The sequence below is a fragment of the Numenius arquata genome, chromosome 11, assembly GCF_964106895.1.
Source record: "Numenius arquata chromosome 11, bNumArq3.hap1.1, whole genome shotgun sequence".
Taxonomy (NCBI): domain Eukaryota; kingdom Metazoa; phylum Chordata; class Aves; order Charadriiformes; family Scolopacidae; genus Numenius; species Numenius arquata.
Window position 1 is genome coordinate 22,292,324 of NC_133586.1, and position 16,349 is coordinate 22,308,672.

Below are 16,349 nucleotides of genomic sequence, written 5' to 3' on the forward strand. Positions count from 1 at the left end.
AAGATCAAAGAATGATTTGAAGTCTCTGTTCCAGCTAATTTCCTTGTACACACAGGCTCTAAGACAGCGGCAAGAGCCGGTGCAGCGAGACCTTCCAACCAGTACAGTCCCAGTGCAGAAGACTTCCCCCCGGGGCACAGAAGCAGCTGTGGCAAATTCCCAGTTACTGAGTGTGGCCAGGGCTGCTTTGCCTGCAGTTGCCAGTCGCTGCGTTGCCCCTCTGGGGAGCATGGCAGTGAGCGGAATTACCCCAGGAGACCAGAATTACCCCAGGAGACAGGCTGGGTCACAAGTAACCCGCAGGCAAGGGAGGGCAAAGACCCCCCTCAGTGTGCTGGGAAGCCCTTTGTGGCAACTGGTGACCCAAGCAGGGTGTTTAGTACCCAGGCATGAATAATAAGAAGCGAAGACCTGCAAGAAGGAACTGTGTGGCAGGGGGCAGCCACTTTGACAGCAGGCCAGGGCAGAAGCCAGCCTAATAAAGTGAGATTATTTCAAATACATGCAAATTCAGAAGGCAGTTAGTGACCTGAATTCTTAAACTGCAACCAGTGGGCTCAGACGGAACTGAACAGAGAAATGAACAGAAAGTCACAGCTAATTTCCCCTGTGTCTGTGCAGAATTTTAACAACAGAAGGCTAATTTTGATTATTTGATAGAAGAATTATTGTTGAGGGCTGGCTCCTTTTATGAAATCACATGAGCCTTTCTCCCTGTTCTTTTGTGTGCTATCTACAGCTGAGGAAAAATCTGACTTTGCAATTCTTTATTAAGGGGAGCAACATCTATTTGCTTCGTTTCCATAATTTTACATAACCTTCTCCACTTCAAAGGCCGAGTAGCTTTGCTGTGAACATCTTCCAGGCTCTAAATTTCTTCTTCTTTCCCCCTGTATTTAGTGTATTTGTTGCAGTGAGGAAAACAGGGAGTTTTTAGAACTTAGACCACTCCATTGATAGTTATTTTTGTCTGACTATGGAAAAAAATCATGTTGTGTTCAGAGCTGTACAGAGAGAGCGCAAGAGTCAGTTGTCCCATGGAGACCTTTTAGTCTTGAGTCCGGACCGTGCTTTTGAGCCCCGTTAGTTGAACTGTCCCTTGGTCCTGTTCATGGGCACATCCCAGTGGGTGTTTGGGAGTCTCAAGCCGTTGGTACTCAATGGCTTGAATGGCTTGAAGTTCAGATGGAGAGCAGTGACAAGTGGTGTCCCTCAAGGGTCAGTGCTGGGACCGGTACTGTTTAACATTTTTATCAATGATATAGACAGAGGGATTGAGTGCACCATCAGCAAGTTTGCAGATGACACCAAGCTATGTGGTCTTGTCGATACACCAGAGGAACGGGATGTCATCCAGAGGGACCTGGACAGGCTGGAGAGATGGGCCCAGGTAAACCTCATGAGGTTCAATGAGAGCAAGTGCAGGGTTCTGCACCTGGGCCGGAACAATCCCCGCTATCAATCCAGACTGGGGGTTGAGGTATTAGAAGGTAGCCCTGAGGAAAGGGACTTGCGGGTGTTGGTGGATGAGAAGCTCAACATGAGCTGGCAATGTGCACTGGCAGCCCAGAAAGCCAACTGCATCCTGGGCTGCATCAAGAAAAGTGTGGCCAGCAGGTCACGGGAGGTGATTCTACCCCTCTACTCTGCGCTCGTGAGACCCCACCTGGAATACTGTGTCCAGCTTTGGAGTCCTCAACACAGGAAGGACATGGACCTGTTGGAGCAGGGGCAGAGGAGGGCCACGAAGATGATCAGAGGGATGGAGCACCTCTCCTATGAGGACAGACTGAGAGACCTGGGGTTGTTCAGCCTGGAGAGGAGAAGGCTCCGGGGAGACCTCATAGCAGCCTTCCAATATCTGAAGGGAGCCTCCAGGAGAGCCAGAGAGGGACGCTTTGTCAGGAGATGTAGTGACAGGACAAGGGGTAATGGTTTTAAATTGGAAGAGGGGAGATTTAGATTAGATATTAGGAAGAAATTCTTTACTGTGAGGGTGGTGAAGCACTGGAACAGGTTGCCCAGAGAAGCTGTGGATGCCCCATCCCTGGAGGGGTTTAAGGCCAGGCTGGATGGGGCTTTGAGCAACCTGCTCTGGTGGGAGGTGTCCCTGCCCAGGGCAGGGGGTTTGGAACTCGATGATCTCTAAGGTCCCTTCCAACTCTAACCATTCTGTGATTCTGTCAGTCTCCCCTTCCCCAGGTTGTCACACGCCACTTGCCCCGCAGAAGCCCAAAGCAGCTTCTCTCTCCTCTGGAGAAAGGTTAAGGGGCCTTCAGCTGCTTCAGAGTAACCCAGGGTGGGCAGTTGGGGCATGAGATGGTTGCAGATGGCTCCTGCGCCAGCTCCGTGGCATCTCAGTACCGTTGTGCAGTGCTTTTGGGTTTAGGAGAAACACTTGAGTGGATTGTTTATCTTAGTACCTTAGACTTTGCTCAGCACCTTAATTTATGTGGGATCAACAACACAGAAGGAGAAACTCTGTAACATAAGCCTCCTGTGCTTCAGTGATTAGATTGAAGGGGAAACAGGAGTCCCTTTTCCTCTCTCCTGATGAAGCTCCTCTCTGGCGTAGCAAGAACACAGGGACTCCACCGCGGGTCACCGGCTGTAGCCGTGAGCTGCAGAACATCATTTCAATTAGGGTTACACAGAGCCAAACTAATCAGCCTTTCAGTCCTTTGATTGCTGTCTTTTTTGCTCTCCTTTTGAGGCAGGTGCTGTGACAATAAATGCAAGGCAGGAAAAATAAATTTGAAACTGAAGCAATTTCATAAATAAGATGAGGGGGAGATATAATGTCGGACCCCTGGAGCAAACTCGCTCCTGCTGCCTCGTTCCACCGTTGGCTTAGGACCTTGGTCGGACCTGCCAGGAAAATGGCTTTGTCCCACCAGGTCTCTGCTGTGTCCCCATTCTCATCTGGTGCTGCCTGGAAGGAGGATTTTCTCCAGAAGCAACTAGTAAGAGTTACGTTGGTGTGTGGAAACATCATGTAAACGATGCAATTAATTAGATGGTGGAACCAATTCATTTTTCAGTTTGCTCACCAATTACAATTTTGAAAAATTCCTCTCCCCTTCAATAATAGAAAGAACATTTTCAGTAATTTTTTAAATCTTCTGAAGCAGAAATTTGAGACTTTCTTGGCAAAACAGAAAAGAAAAATTTGATCTAATGAAACAGTTGATTCATTCAAGTTGGGCTCAGGAAAACAGTATAGTCTAATGTAATTTCAAAGGAAAATTGAAATGTTCTGGTTTTAAACTAAAAAAAAAAAAAAAAGAATTCCAAGGGTTTTGCTGGAACTATTTTATGAATTTGACACAAATTTAAGGAGCTTTGATCAAACCATTTTCCAGTAAATAGTCTGCATGTTTGGAAAATGTTGGCATATTCTCTATTTAGTGCTCTGCCAAGGAAACCAGTGTCTGCTGTTCAGCTCTTTCTGTGCCGTCAGGATCTCCGGTTAGGAAAACATCGGTCCCCTCAATCCATGCGTGCAGCTCTGATTAACATTGCTGTGGGTTCGCCTTGGAATTGAGGGCAGCGCTGGAAATTGCAGGCTATTCAGGCACAGACAAGCACATCAGAAGCCAAAGACAGGTGACATGGAATTAAAATAGTGAGATGAGGTGTAATGAGGGAAACACAGAGCAGTTGCTGGTATTGAGCTTTTTGGAAAGCTGCACTGCCAACAGCTGCTGTTTCTCCTTTTCCTCCCCTCGCCATCCCTCCTCAGCCGCGTTCTGCTCCACTCTGTTACCAAGAAAGCAAAGGTGGTGAGGCGGCTTTTCTGCCCCTCTGCTTTGAGCTCAGCGGGTCATCTCCCAGCCGCATCGTGACCTTGCAGTCGGGCGAGATTCTACAGATTCCCCATGCTGGGATTTGTACCTTCAGCTCCAGCACGAGAATAATTACACACCTGCAGTCTGCATCCCTCCTGAACTCCAGTGGGCTGGCCAGATTCTCTCTTGCCTGGCAGATTTATTTCGATAGATTGTTCCCTCTCTCCAGACTTGGAGCAGTCAGTATTTCTGTTGCTGTTTAAGCAGCTCTTTGTGATCTCATTTGTTTGGGAGCCTGTGTGTGATTCTAGTAGATACCAGGTGGAAATTACTGCGTGTGTGTGTGCGTGCAGTGTGATCCTCTGCGCCATTCACTCCCTTTCACTGTGTTCACTGCAAAAATGCTGTGAAGTTTAAAGGTGACGGTCGTGCTCCCTCTGGGGTGCCTGGGTACAGGGACGGCAGGGAGAACCAGGATCTGGTGCTGTCTGTTCCAGTCCGGAATACAGCAAATCAGCCAATATTATATACAGGTCTTACACACGCGCTCCCAGTGCAGACGAGCTCTCCAGCCCCTGAAACGACATTAGCAGCCCAGAACACTGTTTACGCTCAGGACTGTGTCCTTCCAGGACTGGTGTCTTTCTCCAATGTGAGAAGAGAAAGGCCAGTCCATGTGCCTTACTGCTTTTTCTGGAGGGAGCGATTAGCAGCAGGTAAAACACAACAGCATGGAGCATCACAGAGCTCTACCCACAACAGACACATCTCAAACACACCAGGTGCAGATGCAGAATCAAAACCCTGTCAGCATTTTAGTGGTTTGGGTTTATGGTGCAGTTCTGCCTGCTGTATATGGGCTCTATGTGCTCTGAACAATTGCATAGCGCTATTGCACAGCACTCGGGTGCTAGAGCCACACCTCAGCCTTTAATAAGAGATTTTTTAAAGTACAGTGAAGCAGAAACCCTTAGTGTGTTCTTCCAGTGCCTAACGACAACTACAGTTAGGTTGCTCCTTCTTTTTTTTCTGGACTTGTCTAAGATCACAGTATCTCGTGGGTCCTTCTGGAAGCAAAGGGAATGGTTCTTAGCAGCTTCCTTCATCTGTGAAATTCCCTATAAATTAGTATCAAGTCACCTCTTCTCTGAGAGAAGCTGAATACGTTGTACTTATTCACTGATGTTTTTGAAGCCTGATTCTTGTGGATATTTTCTGTACCTTTTCATGCTTTGCAGCTAGAACTAAAACATCACAGGTTTGAGCCTTCCTAGCATTTTATGAGTTAGTGACTAGTATCTCTCTTACACTTTATCCTTTCCTTCTTATTTGTGCAACAGTTGTTTCACCTTTTTCTGGTGGTAGTTTTGGAACTCAACTAGTTATACTCAAGGCTCTGCCATTTCAGCGTTACTTTTTAGGACCCCAGGACACCCGCTGCCCTCTTCAGAGTGTCATCCAAGTTCTTTGCTGCCAGACGTTTGATTTTACATTTGGCTAAAGTAAGAGGCGTGTCCTTAACCTCTGACCCTTTTATCTCTCACAGATATAAAAGATACACCGTATAGTAAAAAAAACCCCAACGATCTGGATGTCTATGCACACAGGTGTAGCCACATCTGTACACAAAGAGCTGAGGTCTGCCTGGCGTAGGACTGAAAGGAAATTCCTCTGGAATCTCGCTGGGAACTACTACCCAACATCTGGGTAGCTGACCAGCTGGTCAACTCTTAGCTGACCAGTTCAAACTGGAATGCTGCATGGTCTTAGTTGATAATATCAATGGATGAATTAACTTGAAAACTGTGATTTCTTGAAAGCCTGGAAACAAGTTTAATGGACAAGCCCCTGTTTGCAGGAAACTTAATTGCCATGAGCTGTGCTGCCAGCCTTAAATTCTTAAAGCATGACACAATTTGGGGTTAAAATACAGAAAAAGAGACCCTTCCACACCCAGGCCTCCATTCCATACCTGCCACTGTCTCACACTCTGTAAGTCCGCAGCAACTGGCAAGATGCTGCCTGGTTGCCCTGGTCCTGTTCAGGAACCAGACGTGATCAGACAGAACCCAGCAGAAAATGACATTTGAATCGGAGCAGAGGTTTGCTAATGGGTGTGGGGCCCGAGGAGACGTTTGGTTCAGGAGGGTTAATACAGCTTTTGATCTGATCCAAACTGGCTGGTGCCTCATCTAGAGGTGACCCTTCTACACTCACCCCCTGAGCTTCAGCTGCAAAATGAGCTGTGTACAGACATGCAACCAGAGGACCAGGTATGCACACGCCTGCACATAGACACACACAGACACACGCACAGAACTCACTGCGCTGAACCCTTCAAACCAAAGGGAAAAGGAAGCCCATAGGCAGGTGCTGTCATCAATTCAAACTGGCGTGTGTTGTCAGGACAGAGGACCCCTGAAAAGGCAAGAATGGGGATCTAATTCACACCAATTTTGTAAGAAAATCATTCCAGTCAGCATATACTGTCTCCTTATAAATCAATGCTGGCATGGTTACAGCCACATAACCCAGCCCATTGGAAAGGCAAAGCGCTGAGCTAGCATTTTGCTGCTGGCGAGGAAGCCCGGCTGGAGCATGATGTTTGCTAGCCCATGGCTTCCTTCCAGCTGGGGCTAGAAGGGCATGGCTGAGCAAGATGGTAGCTGCAGCACATCTGAGGGCCAGCTGAGCTCTTCCAGCACGTAAAGTCCTTCTGTCCCTCATTCACTGAGAAATTTCCTTTCCACTAGAAAAACGTATTTGATTTTGGAGTGAACAAGTTGCATAAGAAAGATGAGGAAAAGGTGGTGTTGGAGAGTAGCTGAAGACCCAGGGGACTTCACTGGACTTAGATTTTTGAGGTTTTCCTTTGCAAACACAAAAAAAAATGACAGCCTTTGGATTTATCCTCTTTTTCTAATGGAATTTCTGATTATGGGGTGCAAAATGAGAATCTTACAGATTCGTAAGCTTTGCTACCTGTCTGCCACGCTTACCAAAAGTGCCTTTACTGGCCAACTAAGAATATGTGTCCTGTCGGGCACGTTTTTATGGGATCTTGAGGTTTGTTGGTCATGCCACAAAAGCAGAGGGTGTGATGTTTGTCTTCTTGTTGCTGGAGCACAGAGACTGTACACAGATCCCATAATGACAGTGGAGTCTCAGTCTGGCAGGAAGCTTTGTGGAAGCCTTCTGGGCTTTGACATACCAGAAATGACTCCTTCTCTCCTCACTTTCTCTACAGGCAAGAAAAATTCCATTCTGCTGCATAAAGTCCAGCATGACCTCAATTCGGGTGTTTTCAACTACCAAGAGAATGAGATCATCCAGCAGATCGTGCAGCACGACAGGGAGATGGCACACTGTGCTCACAACGTCCAGGCTGCCGCCGCCGCCGCCGCCGCTGCTGCCTCCACTCCCACCCCTGTCATCTGGACCCCGCTCATCCAGGCACCCCTGCAAGCTGCAGCAGCCACCACCTCCGTCGCGATAGCCCTAACCCACCACCCGCGCCTCCCCACAGCCATCTTCCGTCCTCCCGTGTCCGTCTTGGGTTCCCTGGGACAGCAATCCAACCAGACTCCGAGACAGTTGAAAAGGCTTCAGTCTCTAATCCCGTCGACTGGGCCTTCCGCCGTTGGCTCTCCCTCCAGCACTCCCTCCCAGCTGCACACACCGGGAGCAGAAACCCCTTCCTCCTCTTCCTTCCACATCCAGCAGCTCGCGGGATTCTCGGCAGCCGCCGGCTTAGGCCAGTTCCAGGTGGGATCCCCTCCGGGTGGCTCCAGCCAGGTGGGTTTGAGCGGGGCGTCCTCGGTGGGACTGGGCCAGTTCCAACAGGCACCTTCTGGATCCCCCTTAGGAACCGCTCAGCCCACGCAGCAGCAGCAGCAGCAGCAGCAGCAGCAGCAGCCGCCGGCCCTTTCCAGCAGTGGATTTGGGCACTTCCAGCAAGCCACAACTAGCTCCCCATCAACATCCCTCACCCAGCTCTCATCAAACTCACCACCCAGTCTTCTCAGCCAGTTCCAGCCCACCACAAGACCACTGCAGGGGGGACAGTTACAGCAGCTCTCGGGCAGTGGAACTTTGGGGGGAATTAATCACTTCCAAGCCCCTCCTTCTTCCAACTCTCCATCTTCCAGCCTAAGCCAGCTGGCACAGCCCTCTGGTGGGCCGTCCTCAGGCCTGTGCCAAACTCATCCAAGTGCATTAGGATCTTTAACTGGAATGATAGCCCAGCTCCACCAAGAACGGCCACCTTTTGCCTCCATGTCTCCACTCCAACAGTCCGGTGTCGCCTCTCCCTGTTATACCCCTTCTGGCCTTAGTCCTCCTAGTCAGAGCCCAGTGGCAACGAGAACTTTTCAGTGTGGCCCTTCTGGGGCCTCAGGCTCTCACGGATCTCTGCTCCTGCCTCAGACCGCCAGCCCACCTCCGCAGATCCTGCAGTCCAAGAGCACGCCGCCTGTGCCACCGGGACGTCTCAACCAGGACATCAAGTTGATTTCTGCTTCCCAGCCATCTTTGCCCCAAGAGCTGGCTCAGACACTGAGCCAAAGTTCTCCTCATTCCTCTAGAGAATCTGTTTCCAGCTTTTCTCCTTTTCCTGGTGGAGGGACTGGACTTCTCGGGAAGCCTTGTAGCTCAATTCCTGGGCGTGTGACTTTACCGCGTCAGATGTCCTCAGGTTCTTTACCACATCCGCTGGTGTTTGGGGCCAGCGCTGCAGGCGCCGCTTCTCTGACTGCTGGTGGGCGGAAAGAATCCCTAGCACTCACAGGGGATCTGGAACCTGTCAGATCCAAACTGCCCTCCAATTTGTGAGGACTCCTTCTGAGAGCTGGTTATGTCAGCCACGCAATTCAGTTCCTGATTAGACTTTCATGAGTCATTTTTTCCTTTTCTTCCCCCCCCCCCCTTCTTTTTTTCTCCATTTCTTTTGTTTAGGTTTAACTGTGGTTAGAAACAAACAAAAAACACATGAAAAACAACAAAAAAAGAAGATAACCAGGTATTCTTAGAGCTATAGATTTTTGGTCACTTGATTTTATAGAATATTTTAATACATGGAACAAAAGGATATGAGCAAATTTAATCCAACGAGGTAACGCACAGACAAGGTGTGTGCCTGAGCTGGAACATATGAATGATCAGCCATAGAAGCCACCAAAAAATGGTTTTACTGTTGAGACAAAGATCCGAGGTTGAGGTGGGCCATGAAAAGGACCATCAGGTCAGGCCCGTAGCTGGTGTTTTTAGAACAGCTCTGGTTGGCCTCAGCTTTGCATTGCTTTGCACCAGCTGTGGACCTGGCCCACAGCACTGTTCTGGGGGGACTTGGATGGCTCACTGTGCACATCAGAAGGTTCCCCTTCCTCCCAGGTTTTCTCCTGTGATCAGCAGGTTGCAGAGGAAGCAAGAGGGGGGAGTTTCATTAATGCGGTCCCCTCTAGGGATTCCAGAAGGGCTGAGTTTTTGTTGGGACTCCATCTGAAAGGTGGAGGTGACCAGGAGATGGATCACTAAAGGTGACCAGGAGATGGACAGGCCTGACTTCAGATGCTTGTCTCTTTCTTATCCCACCGATGCTCTAGTGGGAACGAGAAGCAATCCCTTGTAAGTCGCAAGGAGGGCAGCGAATATCCCCTCTGTATTTTTGTAGGCGGCGTGGATGTGGGTTACAGGAGAAGTCCTGTCCCAGCCCGCATGCCAGGCAGCTGGCCTCGGCCAGCAGAAAAGCCCAAGCTTCAACCTCTCCATGGTTTTGAAAGCCCGTTTGCTGCCTTCCAGGCTGGGGCATGCAAAGCAAGGAGAGGGATGAAGAAAAAGGCAGCACTTTAACCTTCCCTCTCTCATTTTAATGTCTCAGTGTCCATGGGCTGACTGCTTTGAAGAGAACTGGACAGAAAAAGATGGAAAAGTGGGGTGGGGTCACCCCAGCCCTCTTCCTCCTTAGCCCAGGGGAGTTTGAGCTTTGAGGCACCCAGGGTAATACTGGTGCCAAGCCAAGAATCCTCCAGATTTGCAACTACGTTTGTACCATTACACCAGATTAGACCAGAAATTTGGCCAGCCATGGTCAATGCTTCTCCTCTGGTGGGGGAATTGAAACCCTTTGTTTGATTTCACCAGCAATAACAGCCTGCGCCCAGGTGGCTTTGGTCTCGCCCTGCCGTTGCGACATCACTGGACATATCTGGGGCCTGGCAGGCACCCTTAGCTGGATTTTTTGGGCTCCCCTGATTTAAGGCAGTCAAAGTGAGGTGAAGACAGTAAGGGGCTATTGGGTGCACAAAGCTACAGCCTTTACCTCTAGGGCAAGTGTCTCCTTTTCTTTTACTTTGATCCTTTCTTTCACTTTTGTTTTTTTCTTTTTTTTTTTCTTAGGCCAAGAGGTGTCTCTGGCCACCTCACTGTAAAGAGTCAGGTGCTCAACTTCTCTAACACTTGTTAGAAACCTGTGTCCAGCCTCCCTCTGTTTCCAGCAGCCGTGGGGTCCCTCCAGCCCGCAGAGGGGAAGCAGGACTTCATGCAGCAGTGCCAAAAAACCTACTATCATTACAGTAACGATACAGGTCCATAGACCTCCCTCTCTTACCTCCTCCCGCCCCCAACTCTCTCCCAAAACACTGGCTGACAGTTGGTTTTTTTTATACCGAATTGTTTGCAAAACTCTTTACATGTGCCTGTATCTTGAATGTTGCTGCAAGCATTCCTGGGCACTCCTGCTTCGACGTGCTTTGGTGGCTCAGAATTCAGATGTAATTCAGCTTTGGTCTTCCTTAAAGGGTCAGGGGAACTCTAGAAATGTTTTTTCTACTAGCTACATACAATTATATATATGTGTGAGTGTGTGTGGTGGGAGGGGTGCGTGTGTGTGTGTGTGTGTGTGTGTGTGTATAGATTTTATATATATATATCTATATATACACACATGCTTTTATATATATAGTATACAGTTATACACATATGTAGTCTATTTATGCACATGTGTAAGCACGCACACACACACACATATATTTATATATATATATCTCCTAGTTTTAAAATACATGTCAGTTTTGACCCTCCTGTAGGAGTGATTGGCGGGTGATAATTATAATATATAGATCCTGCTTTTCCAAGTATGTACAGGTTCATCTTGAAACAGACTCAGTTGACAGAATTGAAGCAGATCCACAGACACTCTCATATTTTTAAAGGTAGGAGGCAGTTCCTAGGAGGAAGACTCTCAATATCCTTTTAAGTTTTCTCTTTGTTTTAGTGATCTTTCCCCCCCCCCCGTACACTAGAGGGCCCCTAGAATGAGCATCTCAAGAGGTTGGGAGCTGAGCTGCTTGGGTCTGGTGTATCTAATATAAACAGGTGGGAAAGGTCCTCAGCCCAGCAATGCCAAGCCCTCATGGATGACTGTCCCGTGACTGCTGCATTGGTACTTGAATCTCAACAACCCCTGTGGACACTCAGACAAACAGAGGTGCACAGAAACACCCCGAGGGCTGTCTATGGTAGACGTGCGTTCCATCCACCACTCTGGTGACCATCCTCCTTCGGTTGGGTTCCTTTGCTTTGTTTTTCACGGGGATCTTGTTTGATTTTCCAGTTCTTAGCAGTGCAGTAGCCAATATTGAGTTATTTCGACTGGACCCCAGTCAACACTAGGCTTGTCTCAGTAGGTGGAACTATATTTATTATTATTGTTATTTTTTGTTTTATTTTGGGGGGAAGGGAGGGAAGACTTCTAGGGTGGGGTTTGCAATATAAAACACACAATAAAAACCTTAGTAAATAAAAATGTGAAAAACCCATCCCTCTGACTTGCTGTCTGCTTTAAGTGTTGAACTTCAGGCAACATGAGATGAGGTTTAAAGAATTAAAAAAACTTGGGTGGCATTTCGGTCCTCTCCTGTTGAACAGAGAGGACACTGGGTTTTGTTTCACTTCCTGTCTGTATTTTCCTGATATCTTTAGAGCTTTAGTAGCCTGTTTACCTGCTGCCACATCTCCACCTCACACCTTCTTGTAGGAAGTCTGTACCAAGCCATTGACAGTAAAATTTTAATACTTTTGCCTACACTTGAGTTTTTAACAGGGGAAATCTGGTAGCTGTTTTGCAAATGTGTGTATGAAAATCCTTCACGTTAATGGCAGACATGGGAAACTCTGGCTGACTCTGTGATCCCCGGAGAAGAGCCTAAGGAGCCCTACCACAGGATACAGAGCTTAACAACTTGGAATAGGGACTATCACAGAAAGCAGACAAAAAAATGGGAGAATGGAAGTAGCTGTTTTGTGGTCTCAGATGGATGATGAAGGCAAGGTCAGGACCTGATGTATTTTAGGAAGGTAAAACTAGCCTTGACTCTTTCATTTCTCTCCTGTGAGATCCTCTTTGAGTCTTTGTCCAAACCCACTCTAAGAAGTGTGCACAAAATGGATGATTTGGGTCAGTAGCTCACAGGGGGGCTGTATGATGGCCTCATGCCCTTTCCTCGTAGCCAAGGAAACACAGAGCAAAGCAGCCCAGCTGCTGGAGTGTGTCCCACAGCCCGTAGATCCCATCCTCCCTGCTCCCTCTCCTCCAGTCCATACGAAGAGACACACCTCTCACCTCACTGTGGTGCCTCACCCCTGCCTTGCTGACAGTCTCACAGTCATTTCTCCTTCTCTGAAATCTCATTTTCTTTGTACCTTCTCATCCAATGGTTGCATTTAGCCCTCTGACATTTTGTCCAGCCTCTGAAAGACTTGAATTTGCTAGCACGTCAATAACATGTCTTTCCTGCTGAGATGAGAACAAGGTCCGGCACCATCTTTACCAGGACTCCCAATGCCAGAGACGGCAAAAAAAAAAAAGAATAAAAGGAGCCCCAGGGCCATGAATGAAGCCAGTATTTTGCAGAGAAGGATGCGCAGATGCAGACACGCTCCCGCTGACACAGCGCAGGCTCAGCCCAAGCAGGACACTGCTGTTCCCTCCTGCCTCTGATGGTACAGGAAGGTGGGAGGCCCTGTCCGTCTCCTTCTGGCAATTCTCTGACCTTGGCTGGCTGTAAATGAGCAGAAGTGGTGAGGAAAGAGTAACCCAGACATTTTAATCATGCCCTTGAAACCAGATGGCTCAGCCCTGGTGGGTCAGTTGCCCTGGAGCTTCAGTGAGGGAGAAAAATGTTTGTTTTGACTTTCAAAATGGATACCCGTGCCAGGATTTTTACTTTTACATGCCATTACTATTACAGAGTGTCATGGTTCAGGTTTCCCAGAGGAAACTGGGATTCTGAGTCAGTCCTGCCCAATCAAAAATTTCTTGTAAAATTCTGTTTCACAGAAGATATGTAAACTTTCAGGGTTTTCATGCTGGACTAGAGCAGAAGTTTTGAGCTCTTAAACTTCCCTGTGAAACCTGCCTTCTGTTCTCGCCCAATGTCTAGCAGGGGTTCAAGACACTGCCGTGAGTTGCAGTCCACAAGAAGGACGGGCAGGACTACATCAGGAGGATCTCATGGCCTTCCTGAGGGCAGAGCAGACCACAGGAACCCAGTAACCATGAGGTCCTCATGACAAACATGATACCGGAGGAGACGGCTTAGCTAATGGATTCTGATCTTTCTCTCACCCAGAGCCTTTCAGCACAGGTAGTAGCCACCTCTGCTCTAGGCTGTTGTGGATCAGGGTGGCACAGGCAGCTTTTCCCTGGCTGAAGAAAAGCCACTCTCTGAAGAAGCTGGAAGAAGTCCCATCAGTTGTAGAAAAGCACGCTTGGAAGGCCTTGACTAACCTTTTCCCCCTCTACTCTGCACTGGTGAGGCCACAACTGGAGTATTGCATCCAGTTCTGGGCTCCCCAACTCAAGAGGGATAGGGAACTACTGGAAAGAGTCCAGTGAAGGGCAACAAAGATGATTAAGGGATTGGAGCATCTCCCTTATGAAGAAAGGCTGAGAGAGCTGGGACTCTTTAGTCTGGAGAAGAGAAGGCTGAGGGGAGACCTTATTAATGCCTATAAGTATCTCAAGGGTGGGTTGAAGGAGGAGGGAGCCAGACTCTTTTCAGTGGTTCCCAGTGACAGGACAAGGGGCAACGGGCACAAGTTGGAACATAGGAGGTTCCACTCGAATATGAGAAAGAATTTCTTCACAGTGAGGGTGACAGAGCCCTGGAACGGGCTGCCCAGGGAGGTTGTGGAGTCCCCTTCTTTGGAGATTTTCAAGACCCGCCTGGACACAGTCCTGGGTAGCATTCTCTAAGCAATCCTGCTTCAGCAGGGGAGTTGGACTAGATGATCTATATGGTCCCTTCCAACTCTAAAAAAAAATTCAGTGAAATTCAGTGAAATTCAGTGAAACCTTGATGCCTCCTTATCTTACTGACAGGACTTAAGACTGCCCTGGGATTGCATGATTCTTGCACACCAGCTGTCAGGAGCAAACTGTTCAGGTACCAGAGCCAAGGCACGCTCCTATCAACGGGGTGGTTTATCCACCTCCACACCACTACTGCCTCCCCTGCAGCGCCTCGTGAAGACCCAGCCCCTGCTGGTGTGGGGCTTGGAGTGGGAAAAAGTCAGGATCACCAGCTCCAGTGATTTCTCCCTTTCCCCGGTCGCAGTTTGGCCAGGGCTGCTCGTGGGAATTTCAGCCTTGTCTTGGGATACTGCCTGTCCACCCCACTCTCCCTCCTGCCTAGAGAAGAGCAAACAGTCTCTAGTTTTGGAGAGAGGCAGGGGCTCCCAAACTCATACCTCTTGGAGCCCGTGAGAGATTTTGGGGTGTTGGAGACAGCAGAACAGCCCTATTCCTGGCAGTGCTCTCCTGCAGGCACTGGGATTGTCCCATCCCCTGCACCAGCCAGCCTTAGGAAGGAAGGTGATGCCAGAGCTGCAGTGAGGAGCAGGCTGAGGCTCACCTCTTGGAAATTAGGTTTTTCTAAGTCTCTTCCTCTTTGCAAACTCCCTGTGAGCTGTTTGGACCAGCAAGGTGATGAGGTTCGGGGGGATGGGACTGTGTGTTCCCTGCCTGAGTCCTTTTTTTTTCTCCTCTGCAAACTCAGGGCTCTCGTAGCACTGGGCACAGGACTGGTGAGCTCAGGGGAGGCACCAGGTACCCTACAGGGTATTCCATGAATGCCCAGAAGGAAAAGGGATTTGCACCTTTCTGCCCCTTGCTAGGGGAGACATCAGTAAGTTAGGAACCACCACTTTAAATAAATGAATACATCACAGTGTGTATTTTATTTAAAACAAAGAAAACCAGACGCTGGTGTCAGAATTCACTCATTCAGCTCAGCCTCAGGGGCCAAGCGTGTACCTGCCAGCCCAAGGGACTGATGTGGCAGTGGGACATGAACTGCAAACCACGTGAGCCGTGATTTTGTGGAAGAAGATCCCTTTGGGATGTGGAAGGGAAGATGTGCACAAGGCAGTGCTCCCATTTGTATGCAAACCACAGGATGCAAAAAGCAAAAGACGGAGTTGCTTAACGCCTGGCTTGTGCAGGGTCACCCACGGCTGCTCCTCCACCTTCAGGCAGAAGCTGGAGGAAACGGTGGCCCAGCAGAGGCCACATCTCACTGCTCACACCCCTGTGGGACAGCACAGGACTTTTCCCACTCCTTGCAGATATGCTGCTGCCAGAGCTGGAGGAAGTCGCCCATGTGAGCTGCTCTGCAGCCACCCCAGGTCAGCCTGCCCATCACACCACACCTCACTGCAGGGAACAGGGGGGACTGAAGGGGCCCCAAAACCTCCTAGGGGGGACTGGAGACATGGTGAGGAGGGAGGAAGGTGAGGACACAGACAGTATGTGGGATGGACCAGCCCAGCCCCTCTCTGCCAGCAGACCCTCCCTGGGACAAGTGTACAGACCAGGAATAGAGACCGTGGGGGAGGCACCAGGGTGGGAGCAAAGTCCTGTAGCTGAGGGAGCTGGAGTCCAGGGAGGGAAGGGAGAGGGGCCAGGGTTGCCTTTTCAGCCTGGGTTGCCTGGGATCATGCTTGGACTGAAAGGTTGACCAGGAGTTTCTGCTTGCCGTAGGCAAGGGCGGTGTCACAGCTTCACCGCTGGTGAACCAGAGACAGCAGCTGCTGGCACCAGAGTGGGCCCAGCACCTGACGAGGTGCACCCCCTGAAGGTAACCCTCCCTGCCCAGCCACCTCTCCAAGCCCCTGAGAGGTTCAGCTGGGGCATCAATACCTTGCGAGTCCCAGGAGAAAGGAGGGAAGAGGCCAACCAATGCCAGGACCCTGGGAACCCAGTGCCAATGCTGACCCCCCCTCTGCCAGGCTGGTGGGGCCGTGCTGCAGAAGAGCTGGACCAGGGTGACAGCTGCAGGGGGTAAAAGCCCAGGAACTGGGGTGTACTGGAATAAACAATTAGTCCTTTTTTGCTGGTGGCATTTTAGTGCCACAGACTCCCTCCCCGTCCACCGTTACCCCCTCGCAGGCACCCCTCCATCCCTGGCAGGGGTGAGCAGCTGGTGGCCTGTGAGTGGGGCTGTGGGTGGCCCTTTCCCACTGCTGAACTAAAGCTGTGCCCCGTGGGAAGGGACTCAGGGCGGG

At 49.6% G+C, this 16,349-nt stretch overlaps 1 protein-coding gene across 4 annotated transcripts in view; it reads left to right on the forward strand.

Annotated features, from left to right (window-relative positions):
• HCN4 (hyperpolarization activated cyclic nucleotide gated potassium channel 4) overlaps positions 1–8,618 on the forward strand; it is a 108,244-nt gene extending 99,626 nt beyond the window's left edge. Inside the window, exons 8-9 of one of the 4 annotated variants that reach the window (XM_074155911.1) lie at positions 7,036–7,607; positions 7,704–8,618. In XM_074155911.1, the coding sequence (XP_074012012.1) occupies positions 7,036–7,607; positions 7,704–8,618 (1,487 nt within the window). Of the gene's footprint in view, positions 1–7,035 lie in introns of all 4 variants that reach the window. The other 3 variants (XM_074155914.1, XM_074155913.1, XM_074155910.1) reach the window with 3 other exon arrangements.
• The last annotated feature ends 7,731 nt before the right edge of the window (positions 8,619–16,349 follow it).